This window comes from Centroberyx affinis, unplaced genomic scaffold, assembly GCF_046629955.1.
Source record: "Centroberyx affinis isolate AG114_WGS23_722 - 3 ecotype Tasmania unplaced genomic scaffold, CSIRO-AGI_Caff_v1 ptg002826l_1, whole genome shotgun sequence".
In the NCBI taxonomy this organism is placed as follows: Eukaryota; Metazoa; Chordata; class Actinopteri; order Beryciformes; family Berycidae; genus Centroberyx; species Centroberyx affinis.
The window spans coordinates 106,109-124,150 of NW_027280969.1; the positions used below are offsets into that span (position 1 = coordinate 106,109).

Here is an 18,042-nt window from a genome sequence, read left to right on the forward strand (position 1 = left end):
CGACCCTGCTCTCTGGAACACACTGATTCCAAGAAGAAGAAGAAGAAGAAGAAGAACAGTCCATGGTGTTTTCCTGGGTGGATGGCCTGCTCTGGATCTAGCCTGTCAAAACTGCCCTAAGACGAGAGCAACGTGTGGTAAAGACAGAGTGAAATGTGTGTTTAACTGTAACGTTATATCATTAAACATAAGTACTATCGGATCACGAGACTCGTTGAAGAGCTTGTAACTCATAGCTAATCGGATGACTCTTTGACTGGCATGACTCGCTACTAGCAAAGCTACCTGTACCAGTACAACAAGGCATATGATCGCTAATGTAAGCCAGTGTTTACTAGTAACTTAATAAACAAACATTTACTAACTTAAGTTAGGACAAGAATCGCCCGTTACTACGCTACATTAGTAAGCACATTGAAAAGGTTAAAAAAAAAAGCGTGGTTAGCATAAGTAGCCGCTTTGCTGTAAAATGTCAGAATGTGCAATATTGTGTTGATAGTTTGCTTCAAATAATTGCAAGTAAGCTAACGTTACAGTTATTAGACATGTATTTGAGCCACTACAAATAATTTACTGGTGTACCATAGGTTCGGGTGCAAATTTAATGCAACGTTAGATGCATTGCCAAACTTTAACTGGCTAACTGCTAACCAGAAAAACAAATGGTAGTTCCCCGTAAACGGCTTGTTGAAAGTTAACTTGGCTCTGTTAGCTTGTAGCTAACTGCTGTCAACGTTAGGTAATATGCAAGCTAAACGGCACCCTAGCTAATAACCAACAGCTCCGAGTTAAATGTCGTGATTTGACTAGCAACTTCGAATAGTTGCATTCTTGCAAGTTCATCTGTGTGTCAAGTAAACTAGCAAGTTCCCTGCCAGCAAATTGGTTTTAAATTTAGCAATTACTTGGCCCCAATACGTGCCGTTCTCTCTTCGATGGATAGAACAACAAGCCAAAGTCTGTTCAAACATCTGGAAATCTTATCTTGCCATGCTTCTTGGAAAAGGTATACACCTCGTTAAAAATGCCTTAAGACCTATTACGAATCTTTACGATCTTCTGGTAAATTCGGCATTTTGATGATTCACTAAGCGACACTTTATTTCATTAAAATCTCAACTTCAAGAATTGATTCACATTGCTCGCTACCGCCATCCAGAATGTATTTTTGTAATAACAGTTTGGTGCTACGTTCTCTAGATGCAACCGAGAACGGCACGTATCGGGGCTAGTATGGAAATAACGACATTTTTTACTTTAGGTACAACTTGAGGCTAAGTTCATTAGCTAACATTCAGCGCATCTAACTAAACAAAAGAAACTTGTGAAGAAATGTTTTTCTTCTATTAATTTTCTTTTGAATGTGTTTTATATTTTCAGTGCTTTATATATATATAGGTATTGCTATTTTTGTTTTTATGCTTTACAGGGAAGCATAAAAACAAACAACAGCACAAATGGTGTACTTTGCTTTATATAGCATAACGTTAAGTGCTATATAAAGTTTGCATTTCATGTTTAGCTTTCATTTAGGTGGCACGTCTTTTGCAGTGATTGAACCAGAGATGAGTTTTGGGATAGTATCTCTACTCCTTAGTATTATTATTATTAGTAGTAGTAGTAGTAGTCAGTTAATATTGGTGAGCTGTTTAGTTGTGGCCTTGTTAACTTGGATTGCATTGCACAACGCCACATATCATCTGAACCAGCTATTTTCTGGTCTAAATTAGTAGGTTGTAATCTACAGTTGTCAAATTAAGTACGACAGTATGACAAAACCTAAAAAAAAAATGCACAACTAATACATTTTGGCACAGTGATATACCTAAACATATTCCTTGCCCCTCACTACATTTTAAAATGTCCTGAATTATGTTATAAAACCTTAAGGCCAAGGCCTTGAAAGGTCTTCAATACAGTTAGATAAAGCATTTTAAGTTTTAAATTAAGTTTTAGAGGTGTTGTGCTTGCTTTGCACACAATTTTTCGTGGTGAGAAATCAGTCCAGTACTGTTGTTGTTGGGTTGTTTTTTCCATGTATTTGACTAGGGCTGGGCGATATGGTAGAAATCAATATCATGATAATCATAAGGATTTTTGTCGACATCAATATATATCACGATATGGTTAATGTATGCAAAATCACGTTAAATAATAAAATTAATGTTCATCTCATTGAACCAAATGGTAATGTTAGGTGTGAGGTCAAACAAAACAGAAATATTCAAATAATATTCCTACCATAACTCATTTTATGAGTTTTTAAGTTAAATTTGCTTGTCATCATCAATTTAGACAGCAGAAATGTGTGTCTCGATATTAAAATATCTTCATATCATCACGATATGATTCCACTGAAAGACCATAAACGATAATATTGAATTATCGCCCAGCCCTATATTTGACTTGCAAAATTGGTCTTGTATGTAATTTTAACTGGCATTAATGTCTTAAAAAGTCTTCAATTTAGCTTGATGAAACCTACAGACACCCTGCAACTAAATTGTCTAAACATTGTCACTTTGTCTCTCTGTGAAATATTTACAGATGGTCATTTTGTCTTTGTTTTCTTTATATATTTGTGCCATTCAGCAGGTGCTGTTCAGACTTGTTGACTCTGATTGAGACCTGAACAGGCCCAGAGAGAAATCCACTGTCCCCTTCCCCGACCTCCTGCTCCTGACCCTCTCTGCAACACAACGTCTTTCACCATGAATGAAGTCAGTATAGTCAGAGAGGGCTGGCTCCACAAAAGAGGTAAGCGCATCAAGATTAAACAAGTTTTATCACGCTGATAATTCATGCAAATGTTCATAGTGGGCTTATATATTCTACTGTCTTTTTTGTCTCGTCCAGGTGAGTACATCAAGACATGGAGGCCCAGGTACTTCATCTTGAAGAGTGATGGCTCCTTCATCGGCTACAAGGAGAAGCCTGATCTAACCGACCAGAGCTTACCACCACTCAACAACTTCTCAGTGGCAGGTCAGTCCTCATTTTCCATTCCCCCATTTTTAAAGCTTCTGACCCAAGCGCTTGAGTGTTCAATAGTTCTGTATAACGTTAATCTCTTGTCTTTTTCACAGAATGCCAGTTAATGAAGACTGAAAGACCCCGGCCCAACACATTTGTCATCCGTTGCCTACAGTGGACCACCGTTATTGAACGCACCTTTCATGTGGACACCAATGAGGAGAGGTGAGAACGGCGTTAAGTAAACTCTTGGATTAAGCATGTCAAGTAATCGTTTTTTCACCAGGTTCTTGTAGCACTAAAGCACGAAGACTCTAAAAATGATTATTAGCTCTAGCATCCAGCTACCCAAATGAGGAGTGCAAAAGCCACTTTATGGTTGTTTGAAGCACCAATAGGCCTATAGAAACTGACATTGTGGGTTAAGGTTAGGGTTAACCCTAACCCTAACCCTAACCCACTAGTCTTAACCATACGAGTGAACACCCACCCCAGAGTTTTCCATTCATATTGATTCTACTACTACTACTACTTCCTACTTCAAAGGCAGAAGGAGCGAGGTGCAATCTATTTACGGTGGATGGCCAGTGCCTGACCTGGATAGCTCTGATAAAAAGCCCCTCTGTCCTGTGAAACAGTTGTGGTCAGAGCTCTGGGTAAACATCTACACACAACCAACCTAACCCTAACCCTAGCCCAGCAAGGAAATGTGACAGACTTAATTTCAACATGTTAGGATATGCCTTTAAGTTGTACATTCTGGGCCTTTAATGAATCCAATGCTTTTATTACCATATCAATCCAAATAAGGAAGTTTGCTCAGTCAAAATAGGTACTGTACATCTCATACAATACATCACCCATCAAATTCAATCATATTTCGTGTCAATTTTACCAATCTCCTCCTCAAAACTACCAGACTTAACCACATATCATTTATGATGACTAACCATTTAGCTCTAGAGCTGCTACAAGTTCTCATTTTCTCAATTTTGAGATAAAGCTCCTGGCCTATTACCATCAATAAAGTGTATGCTAAAGTATTAACATGCAGCACCAGAGCCAACGATCTACCAGGGGACCCATGGATTATGGGTCATGGTCTATGTTCTCATCACTTAAAGAGCAATCTCCCCAAAACTTGGTGCATTCCTTTAAGAACTCCTAAGTGTCAGTGTGATGTCTGATGGTTTGTGGGATTTTTTTTTCTCCATCTTAGAGAGGAGTGGATGAGAGCGATCCAGGCCGTGGCCAACGGTCTGAAGATGCGCGAGCAGGAGGAGGAGGAACCCATGGATCTGTTCGGCTCGCCCAGCGAATGCAGCCTGGAGGAGATGGAGGTGGCCATGTCCAAGAGTCGCACCAAAGTGGTGAGAAGATCTGTTGTTGTGTACATATAACATGGGGTTTCTATTAAACAACCAAAAGCGACAGTAAAAATTACATTATCCAAACAGTAGGCTTCAAAAGATCTTGAATACAGTTATATATGTAGCATATATGTTTGTTTTTTTGAGAAATCAGCCCAGTCATGCAAACCTAAATTCTAATAGGTCTACACTAGTTTTCATTTTCACAGGCCGTCCTTGTAAATAAGAATTTGGTCTTAAGTGACCTGCCTGGTGAAATAAAGGTTAAATAAAAAAATAAACAAAAAAGCAAACATGTACTCCAATTGCAAAATCGGTCTTATATTTCTGGCAAAAGTAAATGTAACTTTTTGGAACCTGCAGACATCCTGTGTGACATCCTGTGTGAATGGGAACAATTGTTTCAACAACTTGTAGCCAGGAGATTATTCGAAATGGGGTTGTATAAAGTCACGTTTTCAGTATTTTTCCCAATTTCTTTCTATCTCTCACCTTTTTCTTATTTAGCACAAGGCTGATTTTTTTTTGGACACAAAGCTGACATGTTTGTGTCATTATTAGATTAGATAAAATTGGAATGATCCCCTTGAGAAAACTTTCAGACTGCTGTCGGCTATGCCTCTTTCAGCATATTTCTTTTGAGAGTTATCTGTTTTATATTGGTATATTTGAAATTGGTTTTAATTTCCATCCCTAATGAATTCCCACACCTCAGCCTGAGTTTGATTGATAGGATCCTTAAGAACATCTTTGTCTACCTTCCAGACAATGAATGACTTTGAATACCTGAAGCTGCTTGGCAAGGGGACGTTTGGGAAGGTGATCCTGGTCAAAGAGAAGTCCACTGGTGTACACTATGCCATGAAAATACTGCGCAAAGAGGTCATCATAGCCAAGGTAAACAAAAACACAATTCATTACAGACATACAGTATCAACTGCGTGAAGATGGAGGCTTCCTGTATTCCAACACTTCTTCCCTTGCAAGTGCGAAATACGTTTGACCGCTTTGCTCTGTCGGTATTAAAAACAATGATGTCAAACCAGGTTACCATCTTGATACCATAGTGTGTAGAGCGGTGTAATGTTGTGTACAGTGTCCAGCATTTCTGACAATAATGTGTGTGTGTGTGCAGGATGAGGTGGCCCACACAGTTACAGAAAGCCGCGTGTTACAGAACACACGACACCCCTTCCTCACGGTGAGTGCAGCTTCCTTTCCCCACTTCTTACCCACTTGCACAGAAGTAGAGCACTACAGGGAGATTGCTGGTGAAAGCAGGCAGGCCCTATCTCAAACAGAACAGCCAGCACTCAGCCACTTGAGATTGGATTTTTCAAGAGCCAAGTGTTTTTTTGGACAGTCTGTAAGCCCTCAGTGCTGAGCCCCTATTGGATGGTTCCCTCAGCCACTTGGCTCACAACAAGCAATGCTACTCACTCAGCATGTGTGACAGTATATTGTTTAGCCACCGTGTATGCAGATTTGTTGCAGTGTTGCCAAACAGCTGTTGGGAATGTGAGTGCATTGTCTAAATTCTCATTTTTAGCTAAATGCAAACACAGAATAGTGACTATTTTGTTACTTTCAAGCTAAATGCCTTCTTGATCAAGTGTGGAGAGGCCTGGTGGTTGGTTTGTAGTAAGACCTTAGTAATAGACCGACATAGTATTTTGAAGGCTGATGCTGATATGTTTGAATTGAAGCTGCCTATATTCTGTGCTGATATTAAATATTTTTAAATTTCATAATTTTCATAACCCAAAGAAATACAAGGATTCAGTGTTTAACCCAGACTATTATTCTTGTCAGAGTGGTAAAGCCTCATTCAGACCATCATAGCACATTAAAACTCTCATTGAAAGCCATACTAATGAAATAGTTTTAGGTGGGTTAGCAGCTCCTTAAGGCAGGGTGAGGCAGGTTTCACTGCAGGCTTTACAGACTGTTGAGTAAAATCCTCCCACACCACACTAGAATGACGTCTCTGCTCAGACATCTGATATAAAAATAATAATAAAAAAAATATATACTAAATCGCTTTCGTGTCATCGAATCGGAGGTGGATGACACTGACTGACTGTCTGAGTTCCGATTTTTAATAAAATGCCAACATTGTCCTGATATAATATCATAGTCATCAGCAAACAAATACATTGGTGTAAATCTAGATCATACAATGTGTGTTTGTTTTGTTTCTTACCTGATACTTCTTGTCTTCCAGACACTGAAATATGCTTTCCAAACCCATGATCGGCTGTGCTTTGTAATGGAATACGCCAACGGAGGCGAGGTGAGAATGCACCCACACCATATTCACATCCACATCCACATCCACAGCACACGCCACGCCGCGGTCACATGTACATACATACACAAATCGCACATGGTGTTAACAGCTTGGCACGCACACTCACCCAAATCATCTCTAACCTCTTCTAAGTGGTCGTCTCCATCTGCTCTCGCCTCCCTCAGCTCTTCTTCCACCTGTCACGGGAGCGAGTGTTCACGGAAGACCGGGCGCGATTCTACGGCGCCGAGATCGTGTCGGCGCTGGAGTACCTCCACTCACGTGACGTTGTCTACCGGGATCTAAAGGTGAAAACCCTCTCAGTCTTGACTTATCCAGCTCCCACATAGGGTTTATGTCATGACTTCAGTGTATACGGTGGGGGAAAAAAACAATGATATAATAACACTAAAGTCTGGGTGTGAGTTACTTGAATTTTGGAATTGAATAAACAATACATTTCTCCGTTAAATAGAATTAGCATCTAATAGTCAAGTGGCAATCACTTTGCATCAATCAGTTGCTCCATGAAAGTAATGCAAATCAATAGTCAGCAGCTCTACTTTCGTGCTGCACTGGCCCTCTAAGAAGTCCTTCAAACTCTGCACTTCATAGTTGAAGTGATTTTGACACAAAAATCATTCTGGAGATGCTAATCTGTCATTTTCTGGATCCAAAAGTCAAAATTTCACAAAGCAAGATGAACATCACTAATAAGGGCATTTTTTAATTTCCCTTATTAGTTGCTGGCAGTTTTGATCTCTAAATTCAAGATCTCTAGACTTTTGAGACCTACAATTAATTGTTGATCAGTTAGATAGTGATAAAGGGCTACATAAATGAACAAACTTGAACTCAAAATTACTGAGCTTACAAAAAGTTTGCGCAGCTATTCTTTCCATGAAATGACTGGAGAATCCTCATGAAATCCTCCTGAAATCTCTCATCCCTTATTCATTTCACTTGTAAATGTAGATGAAGGAAAGGAGACAAGCTTAAAGAAGCATTTTTAAGCCTCGAGACAGTTGCAGCTCATTATGTGGAACGTGATGCTAATATTCTTGTACACTTGGTCACTTGCTCATTACTGCTCAAGCTCTGCTTCTGCTGCCACTCTCCTCCTGGCATCAGCCTGCACTTTGAAGGGAAATGTCTATTGTATTTGAATCTGAAAGTAACGTCAGCTGCACATTGTATGGACAGAATTGGTGTTTTTCCCCACATAGCCTCAACAATGGGCAGTAACGTAATGTGGAGGCTCTTTTGTCACCTCATGTGTAGTTGAAAAATAACTCAGACCAATGAGTCACAAGTGACCTATAATATTTTTTCTAACTCTATGTAAACACGTTCCCTCTCTCAGCTGGAGAATCTGATGCTGGACAAGGACGGCCATATTAAAATCACCGATTTTGGCCTTTGTAAGGAGGGCATCACTCCCGACGCCACCATGAAGACCTTCTGTGGAACCCCTGAGTACCTGGCACCCGAGGTAAGGCACAGACGATGACACCTTATGGGTGCCACATGGTAACCAACGGTGCCAACAGTGTTTTTGCCTTCCGCCCTGACAGTCACACATTCTCCCAAACGTCGGATCCCCCTTAATGTCTCCACCTCATACACTCACCGGCCACTTCATTAGGTACACCTGTTCAACTGCTCGTTAACACAAACAAACCGGGTGTCACTCCTGTCAGCTAAGAACAGGAAACTGAGGCTACAATTTGCACGGGCTCACCAAAATTGGACAATAGAAGATTGGAAAAACGTTGCCTGGTCTGATGAGTCTCGATTTCTGCTGCGACATTCAAATGGTAGGGTCAGAATTTGGTGTAAACAACATGAAAGCATGGATCCATCCTGCCTTGTATCAACGGTTCAGGCTGGTGGGGGTGGTGTAATGGTGTGGGGGATATTTTCTTGGCACACTTTGGGCCCCTTAGTACCAACTGAGTATCAATTGTTGCTGACCATGTCCATCCCTTTATGACCACAGTGTACCCATCTTCTAATGGCTACTTCCAGCAGGACAATGTCACAAAGCTCAGATCATCTCAAACTGGTTTCTTGAACATGACAATGAGTTCACTGTACTCAAATGGCCTCCACAGTCACCTGGGGCCTCATTTCTATAACTGTGCGTGGATTCCACAGTAAAAGGTTACGTGCGCACAAAAGAGGAAAAGTACGTACGTACAAAAATAAATCGGATTTATAAAACACCTGCACACAATTTCCCCTTTATAAATCACAATCCAACTTGAAATGTTGCGCACGTGCACAAGCCTCATACTCCGCCCCTTAACTCCCACAATTAACCACAGATGGTCAATGAAACGCCCTGAATAACAATGAATACTGATGTGTATGTAAATATGTTTGTCATTCCGTTCTCCCGTGTGAGAAAATGGCAAAGCCGGAGCCAGGCGGAAAAGATACATTTCCCCGGTGGCCTCAGTTCGGGCGTCACCAACCAGAAACAGTTTGTTGAGAGGCAAAATGTCACAGCAGCAGTTAATGCTGCCAGCTCCGAGAGCCAGACCCTTTATAAAACTAAAACTAAAAAAAAAAATTGTCCAATATAAAGGTTGACGCCAAGAAGCGCATTGGACTGTTGTGTCAGCACCACCGGCGGGGCGAGGAGATACCGGAGCTCTCTCCTCTTGAACGTTAGAGTTTAACGTTAGAGAGGAAGAAGAGATGCTGCGACTGACCTAGGTATTGTAAATGTGCCTTTTGTTCTTGGAAAGAGTGAACGTAACCACGCACTCAGTATTTTTAATTACCTTGAGACATCCAGTCCATTTGCCTAACACCTTGAATTTGGCGGATTTAATTGTGACAAACTGGGTCTCTGCTAAAAGACTGTAATGTACGTACTTGAGACTAATTCACACCATGTCAGCCTATAATGACATATAGATGCTTTTTGGACAAATGATCGGGTTTGGAACTAAAGCAACAAAGACACTATTTAGTTGTAGCCTAGACGTTCTACCAACAAGGACTATTATTATTAGAGGGGTTTCTAAGTTGATATGGGGTCGGCCTGGAAATTAACTGAGAGTAAAGGCCATTTTTTGCTTTATTTTACTACTTTGCCATCTCAGTCACCGTTTCCCACTTACTCCAAAATGTTCGTACGCATAGGTCAGAGTTTACGTACAGGTGCGCACATTCTCCCATCAAGTTTGTTTTTATAGATCACAGGCCCTGTTTTGTGCATACGCAACGGTTATAAATGACACCCCAGATCTCAATCCAATAGAGCACCTTTGGGATGTGGTGGAACGGGAGATTCGCATCATGGATGTGCAGCCGACAAATCTGCAACAACTACGTGATGCTATCATGTCAATATGGACCAAAATCTCTGAGTAATGTTTCCAGCACCTTGTTGAATCTATGCCACGAAGAATTAAGGTAGTTCTGAAGGCAAAAGAGGTCCAACCCAGTACTAGCAAGGTGTACCTAATGAAGTGGCCGGTGAGTGTATATTTACCACAATCTCCCGCTGTCATGTTTAGGCTAATTTGCTGACAAACTGGAATACATCACCCACATATTTGTCAACACATATATTTAACACATTCTTTCCTAATCAAATCATCTGATTCATATCTTCTTCGTTTTCTTGAACGTGTGAAAGGATATGCATATCAGCGTATAATGTGTATATCATTAAACTCTTGCTAGGTTAGACCTTTCCTTTAATTTCTCATGCTTTCACATATGATCCATGGTTAATTGCATAAACCTAACACTGGTTAGGTGATGAGCCGTAGAAAATCTCTGTCTGGGTCCCCAGGCACTAGTGGTTACTCTCCTTTTATTGAAATTCCTGGAGCTGGAGAGCAAACGATAGATCTTTTGAATAAATGTTTGGAAAGAGATCAGTGAGCTAGCTCGAGGGATAATGTACTTCCTCTAACTAAAAGGGAACATTTTGTGGAATACACACACTCATCCAGAGGATTTAATGATTTGAGGACTAGAAGAATGAGGGATCAACAATGCAGGAGACACAAGGCTGGAATCTGCTTTTTATATTCTGCAGTGGAGTCTTTCTTTATTGGGGTGATTTTTGCAACGCATTGCCATTTTTGATTTCTAGTTTTTGCACTTCAAAGGGGAATATTTTGATTTAAGATGATGAATTTTTGAGCAGTATAGAACCAGGGAGTGAGTTTTTTTATTTTTTTTCCCAATTTAAGTTGGACATTTAAGAGACATTTTTTGCAGTATTATCAAGTTTGAACTCTTAAAACCTTTTATATGGAAATGATTATTTAGTATTTGTCAAACTCGGAAATTTTACAGTAGCAAGGCTCCAGGCAAAGCTTTTCCACTGGCACCACTAATATCTTCAGTTGTGGGCATCAGCAGATATAATTTAATAGCACCAAAATTTCGGTCACTGAACTGTTCCATACACAGCAATGATTGTATTATGTGTAGCAAAGCCAGGTTAGGCCCTTATCAAAACAAAGCTCCAGTGAACCTTTTATAGTTGGTTTACCTACAATATCTAATGTTGTATTGGAAATACAACAAAAATACACACGTCTTCCCATCCCATTCCCCCAGTTTGGAAGCTGTAGATTCACCCTGTTTGCCCACGTTACATTCTGGTGTTGGGTATGAAGACTGATGGGAAATCCTTTCCACAATACAAAGAGTCTCTTAAACCGCAACGAGCAAGCACTCTGTCCAGAGAAAGCTAGACTCATCAAAGATGGCTGATCCTCTTCACTACCCTCATCCTGTCACCAGACACTAAGAAGCAGACATTTAGGTCAGAGGAGTGCAGTTTACTGACGTCTTCTGATGACTCCTGCGTATTGAAGTCTCAAAATTCAAACAGTTACCTCCTGCTGCCATTTTCCGTGGGACCGTGCCTAGTGTAGCTTTAAAGTGACTGAAAGTTAATAATAAGGGATTCCTCTGTTCATCCCTCAGGTCCTAGAAGACAACGACTACGGCCGGGCGGTGGACTGGTGGGGTCTGGGCGTGGTCATGTACGAGATGATGTGCGGCCGGCTGCCGTTCTACAACCAGGACCACGAGCGTCTGTTCGAGCTCATCCTCATGGAGGAGATCCGCTTCCCCAGGAACCTGGCACCGGAGGCCAAGTCCCTGCTGGCCGGCCTGCTCAAGAAGGACCCCAAGCAGAGGTACTGTCCGCTGGCCGGATCCAGTGTGTGTGTGTGTGTGTTGGAAATATGTACTCGGTTCTTACATTATCATGCCTCGACTGACAGGTTAGGTGGAGGTCCTAACGATGCCAAAGAAGTCATGAGCCACAAATTCTTCATCAACATCAACTGGCAGGATGTGGTACAGAAGAAGGTAAGAAATTGTGGAAGAATTACAAAGTAGGGCAAATGAAATAAGGTAAATATCATAAAATGTGTAGTTTAAATCAAAGATGTGAATGGGACCGGTTTTGTGTTCTTATGTTGTATTAGATTACTTGCACTTATAGTTGATTACTGTAAGTTTGACCCACATGCACGTCCACTCTCTTAATACAGGACAGGGTTAATGCAATACGCCAGACATGTTTTGTTTTCATCGCTTCTGCTTTAATAAATATAATTGGACAATTTGGATGTCCCCAAACATTTAATTTCCTGTCCTTTTTCTTATACAATTTCAGAACTGTGATTAGCTCATTCAATTGGAAATAGTCTGTTTTTGCCAGCTTCTTCTTTGTTTTGTTTATTAAATTGGTCTTAAATTCAATTTAGGTAGCATTAAAAAGACTTGAATTTGGCTTTCTGAAACCTGCTCATACCCCTGTACATGGGAGCAAGTGGGTATGATGTTTCTGGGAAGCAGTGGTGGAAAGATATTTTACAGATTGAGCCATTCGTTTGGCCGATCATGCACAGCCTACAACATTATTTATTTGACAGTTTGTATCGCAGTGTTTCTTTCCGGCACAAGTGAGTTTAAATTTATTTATTTTTAAATGCCGATATTGAGGACATTTTATTGAAATGTTCTTTTTCATTTGACCCTCTCTAATTTGACACTTTGAAAGTTGCGTTTTAATACTTGGATGTGAACCCATCTCATGTGTTTTCTGAACAGCTGACACCCTCAGTAACCGCTAACTTTGCTCCTTCCCGCTCCAGCTCACCCCGCTCTTCAAGCCGCAGGTAACATCAGAGACGGACACCCGGTACTTTGATGACGAGTTCACCGCACAGACCATCACGCTCACACCACCGGACAAGTGTAAGTATCGTTGTCCGTGTCTCATCCACTGATATCGATGGTTTGAACGCAGGTACTGACTCCTGTCTCCTTCGTGTTTTTTTTTGTTTTTTTACAGATGACAGTCTGGATTGCGATGACGGCAACCAGCAAGCACATTTCCCCCAGTTCTCCTACTCTGCTAGCATAAGAGAGTGATAACTGTCTCCGCCACACACACAAACACACACACATAAAACACACGCACACGAGGCATGAACACAGACAGCTCCCATGGCCACACCCCTCACAGCTATAAACGACCAGAATCTCCAAACAGCATAACGGAGTTTTTTGGTCCCGGCAGGATCTAAGTGCCTAGACTGGCGGCCATATTGTTCTGTATAAACCCCCCCACCCACCCACCCACCCACCGTCGTCCACACTACGGACAAAGCCTGGCCACATTGGCTGTACTGTATCAAACTGGACTTCTGTACCTCACTTTTGTCATCAGCACAAATCAACAACGCGATCAGGACTCCGTCTGGCACCTTCTTGGATGGCCTAACTGCTGCTGCTTCTTCGGACTGTAAAACCACCCCGGTCATTTCGAACGCTCTTCTTCTCTCTCTCTCTCGTTTTTTTTTTTTATGGTCTTGTAAGAAGCCATACAGTTTCTCTACGACTTTTCCAAGTGCTCTTCTCCGGGACGATCTGTCGCCAGCGGTGACGGACTGGTCCTTAACACGAGGGAGGAAGAACCGTGGCAATTTCTACAGGCTGTTTTTTTTTTTCTTCCGCTAGGCGTGTGTTTCTCGAGAAAACAGGGGGCATCGAATCCAAACTGAATGTCATCATTTTAGTCGGAGAGAGAGTGTGAGAGCATGAGGTTTTTGTTTGTGTGTGTGTGTCTTTATATAAAATGCTTGCCCGACGTGCATCAGGAACAACGGATGAATTGGTAATATTGCAAATACGAGCGTTTCCCACGGCGGAAACCTCTCACAGTGCGGAGCGCGAGGTGTGGGAGAGAGGGGTGTCCTTTTTAAAAACTGTATGCAATGAAAAATTGAACTTTGTATTATTAGTTTGCTCTTGTCTCGGAATGTGATCTCTGTTAATAGATCTATCTCAAGTGCTACACAGCGATGAATGGGAATTGGGAATAGCTAAATGCACAAGGTGTATATGTTATTTTTTTTTTTTTTTTAAACAAGGTTTTTAATTCTAACACATTTTTTTGATCTCTGATCAGCGAAAAAGACACGCCAGCCATGTGATTTAAGAGGGTCAATAAGCACTTAGTTACTTAAAGCAGACCGTTTTTTCTCAGATGGACCATGGGCATACTGTAGCTGACAGCTTCCTGTTTCGGTGTCAGGTTTCTACCCGTGCAAAATGTCCCAACGGTTGCTTGCGTTCATAAATGAACGCAACACCAGAATTTACCCTGGCCCCAAACTGGACCTTTGTAAATTCACAGCGCTTTCAGAGCACTTGTTCATATTTCCTGAGTGTCAGAGCGCACTCTGGCCGAGGAGACGTCCGTATAATATTTCCAAAGTTTACAGTCGTAGCTAAATCATGTCGCCGAGCCAGCCGCTTCTCCGCAAACTGACAATAACTTTTCCTCAGGTCGTAACTCACCAACTTGCTCACCAGAGGCTTTACGGGTGTAAACTTGTGGCCGACAGTTTACACTTTCTCATCTCCCCGTGGCCATACTGTATCTCATCTGAACCCCTTTTGGAAGTCCTCATACTTTTATGGCGTTCCAGTGCATCCGATGTGCTTTTTCTTCAAATTCGGAGTGTAACATTGGATGTGGTTGAAAACGCCTTAGAGCTGGAGAACTGAAAAACCACCATCTAGGAGCTGACGTGTTTCATGAACATGGTCCATTGTGAGATATGTGTTTCAGTGCAATTGTTATGCCTTGCAAGGATGTCTTTTTTTTTTTTATTATTATTATTATTATTTTCAATTGTTTTCTCAGTTTGTCCCAACAGTCAAAAATGGCCGCACACGTGGAACACCATCGAATGATAACGGAGAGGGCTGCACCTATTTTTAAGTTGCAATATCTGGTGTGTTACGAATTAAAATGCGCCCACCATTGTATTTGGTGCTACTCTGCTGAGTCACTGGTGATGAATAAAGGGCCAGTGCAGACGACCCGCTTAACTTCCCGTCACTCATAGAGCCTTCTATCCCATGTGCTGTTTTGAAATAATTTCCGTTATTATTTTTGTTTTGTTTTTTTTTGTCTTGTTTTTCCTCTGGTTTCGTTTTCAACTTGCTGTCACCCCCCCCCCCCCCCCCCCAATATCTTCCTGTACCCTGAAACCCTTTCAAAGATACTCTCAAATTAAGGAAATTCATAATGGTTGAAAGAAATGTATGAAATGTTTTTTCAATTACATTAATCTATTCAAACAATCCATTTCTATTTGTCTATGAATGTAATTCCGAAAGACAATGATCGAATACACATTTTTATCTCTGTCTTAATACATATTCGTCTGCGTGTGTCTTCATAGTTTTCTACCTAGCAACAGGCCTCTGCCTCCGCTAATGGGTGCTGAACCCCTTTTATTTCCCACTTGGGTTTTAGGGGCTTGACTCTTCATGGTTTGGCAGGGCTGGTTGGCACGATCAGCTGAAAATCTGCTACACTTGTCAGGACTTCTGTGTGAAGTAGTTAGTTACAGTAGCTACATAATGCAACTTTTCGCCCCGGAGGCAGCAAAGTATATTGTTAGTCCCACCCTCCTCCCCCTCATTTTGTCAAGTTCCCACCCCAACACATGTCACTCATACGGCTGAGCTTTTCTAGCTTGAAACAGCATCTAGCCCGAGGCTGAGGCAGGGATAGGCAAGCATGTGTCACGGAGGGCCGAGAGTCTGCAGGTTTTCGTTTCCAACTAAAGACCACACCAGGTGATTTCACTGATTAGTTCATCCTCTGTGGTTGACGCAGAGACAGTGTTCTACATAGAGACGGTGCACTCTGTCAGTTTTGAATGGGGAAAATCCGTAACGATAAAGATGGCGGCTCCGACAACGTAAAACGCACCGTCAGTGAAAGTGACCAATCGACGCACCTTTGTGTGCAAATCATAAAGAAAATAGTGACTAATGTATGGGACTACCGCAAACCAGATTTGTCTTGATTGTTGTAATCTCACTGTTTCGTGAAGCAGTGGACGCCATCAAGCATCAGAAAAAAAAAACAGTGGAAAAAATGTTTTTCTGCGTCCTTTGAAACAAATTTTACCACTCCATGTTGTCAACAATTCAGCGGTTTCCATAATTATGTAATGCAAATGCTTGTACCTATGTCAGAACTTTAGACACAGATGATTTCCCATTCACAGAGATAGGAATCTTGTCTTGTTAGTTACAAACTCCCTTTTGTTTCTTATGTTTCCTCTATTGTTGCTATGCTGCCACAACCAGCTCATCACTGGCCACGCCCACAACAAATGGTATACACCCCAAAATCACATCACTGAAAAGCCAACTTCAGGCTGGATTTAGGCATGAACACACAGACAGACACAGGTTGATCGTGTAGAATACATCCTACATATTATTTTAATGTAAAAAAAAAAAAAAAAAAAAAAAAGTTGTGTATTGCAGCTTTAATGCAAAGATGCACACATAGGTAATACATTGTGCAATGTCATTGGATGCATTCCCATACAGCCATTGACTCCCCACAGTCTTCAATTTTGCTCCATATGGTCATGAATTTATGAATGAATGGATGATTACACCCTAGGCAAGAGTGAAAATCGGATCATAACTTTTTCTAGGAGTACCTCAAACTTGGAACATTTCTCAAAAGCTACTCTGGTGCTTATTGGTTCCAGAAATGTGTCTCCAGTAAATTTAATAATACAATTGGAAGTGGAGGAAATAAATGAAGAAATGACCAGAGGGAGAGAAAGAGAGAGTGATCATCTCCAAGTGATGTCGTGTTCAGAGGATAGGTGAACGTGCAGAATTACGTGATCAGGTAATGAATAATGGGTTGTTGTTTTTTTTTGGTCTCTACTGTGTTGAGCCAGATTGTGGAGCTGCTGTGTGCTCCGGCCCAGACACACGGGAGCCTCACGGTGCTTTTCAACACTCCCCCAGCGGGGAACATGTGCTGCCGGGGAGCGACCACGCCTCCACCGCCTTTTACTCACATGTTACCGCACACATTCATACCGTCTTATGCTGCGTTCACGTCCTATGGGAATAACGTAGGTTGTAGTTTTCTCCAGACTCAGCTGTTTCACACATAACACACACACGTGCGACTTAGTGTGCGGTGCATTTGAGTTCATGTTTTACAGCCAACAACAGCACCAATGAAAAATCCAGCAAGTAGTTGTGTCTGGCCAAAATGGCCTCTAATATGATGAAAATTATTTATTTTGTTCATTTTTATTTATCATTCCCTACATTTGCCTAGAAGTATTCCCTAGTTGGTGACGTCAGAATTCAGGGTGTCGGAAAAATCGGGGTCCATCACTAAACCCCGAGTTCCCAAGTGGTATTTACCTTCTGAGGTGAGCAATATTGTCTAGTAGTGTTTCCCATCAGCACCAACTGAATACTGAGGTAACCAGGAGGCTACTTTCAATTAGGACGCTGGTATCTACCGTCTTTCCCATAGGACCTGAATGTAGCATCGTGTAAGGCTTTAAATCATGTTGTACCAGGTATAACAATATCGGCTACGTTTTCCGATATGCAAGTAGACACTGAAACGGCAGATTTCTGACTGGAGTTTGGTGTTATTAGTAGAAACCCAGTGTAGCGCGTGCATAGTAAAATTAGCTGTTATATGGTGCGAGGCTGGGAACGTGACTCGGCCAATGATAGCTGAGGTGAAGTATCCGTTTCATGAAATATAATCCATAGCCTACATTTGTCACACAGCTGCACGAGCAGCTCGATAACATACACACAATTTAAAGTTAAAAGAGTGCTGTCTCCTGGATGTTATTCACCTCAGTCTGTTTTCTAACACTATACAGGCCACTTGTATGTTGTACTAGTCTACAGTCACAAACGAACCATCCTCGACACACACCCGCACCCACGCGCTCCACAAGAAGTTCCGATGCTGCCTTCATGTGCTCTGCCGAAGCTCCAGCTTCCGAGTTCCCCGAGTCGTAAATATGACTCGACGAGCATTCACGGGCT

At 41.6% G+C, this 18,042-nt stretch overlaps 1 protein-coding gene across 1 annotated transcript; it reads left to right on the forward strand.

Annotated features, from left to right (window-relative positions):
* The first annotated feature begins 53 nt into the window (after positions 1–53).
* Positions 54–15,340, forward strand: LOC139658078 (RAC-beta serine/threonine-protein kinase-like). The gene is made up of 14 exons (XM_071536106.1): positions 54–155; positions 2,593–2,757; positions 2,857–2,985; positions 3,087–3,198; positions 4,193–4,343; positions 5,109–5,240; positions 5,479–5,544; positions 6,568–6,636; positions 6,819–6,941; positions 7,997–8,125; positions 11,596–11,810; positions 11,898–11,985; positions 12,777–12,879; positions 12,977–15,340. Exons 2-14 carry the CDS (start codon positions 2,712–2,714, stop codon positions 13,054–13,056), a joined length of 1,443 nt encoding a protein of 480 aa, XP_071392207.1. The 5' UTR covers positions 54–155; positions 2,593–2,711; the 3' UTR covers positions 13,057–15,340.
* Positions 15,341–18,042: the final 2,702 nt, after the last annotated feature.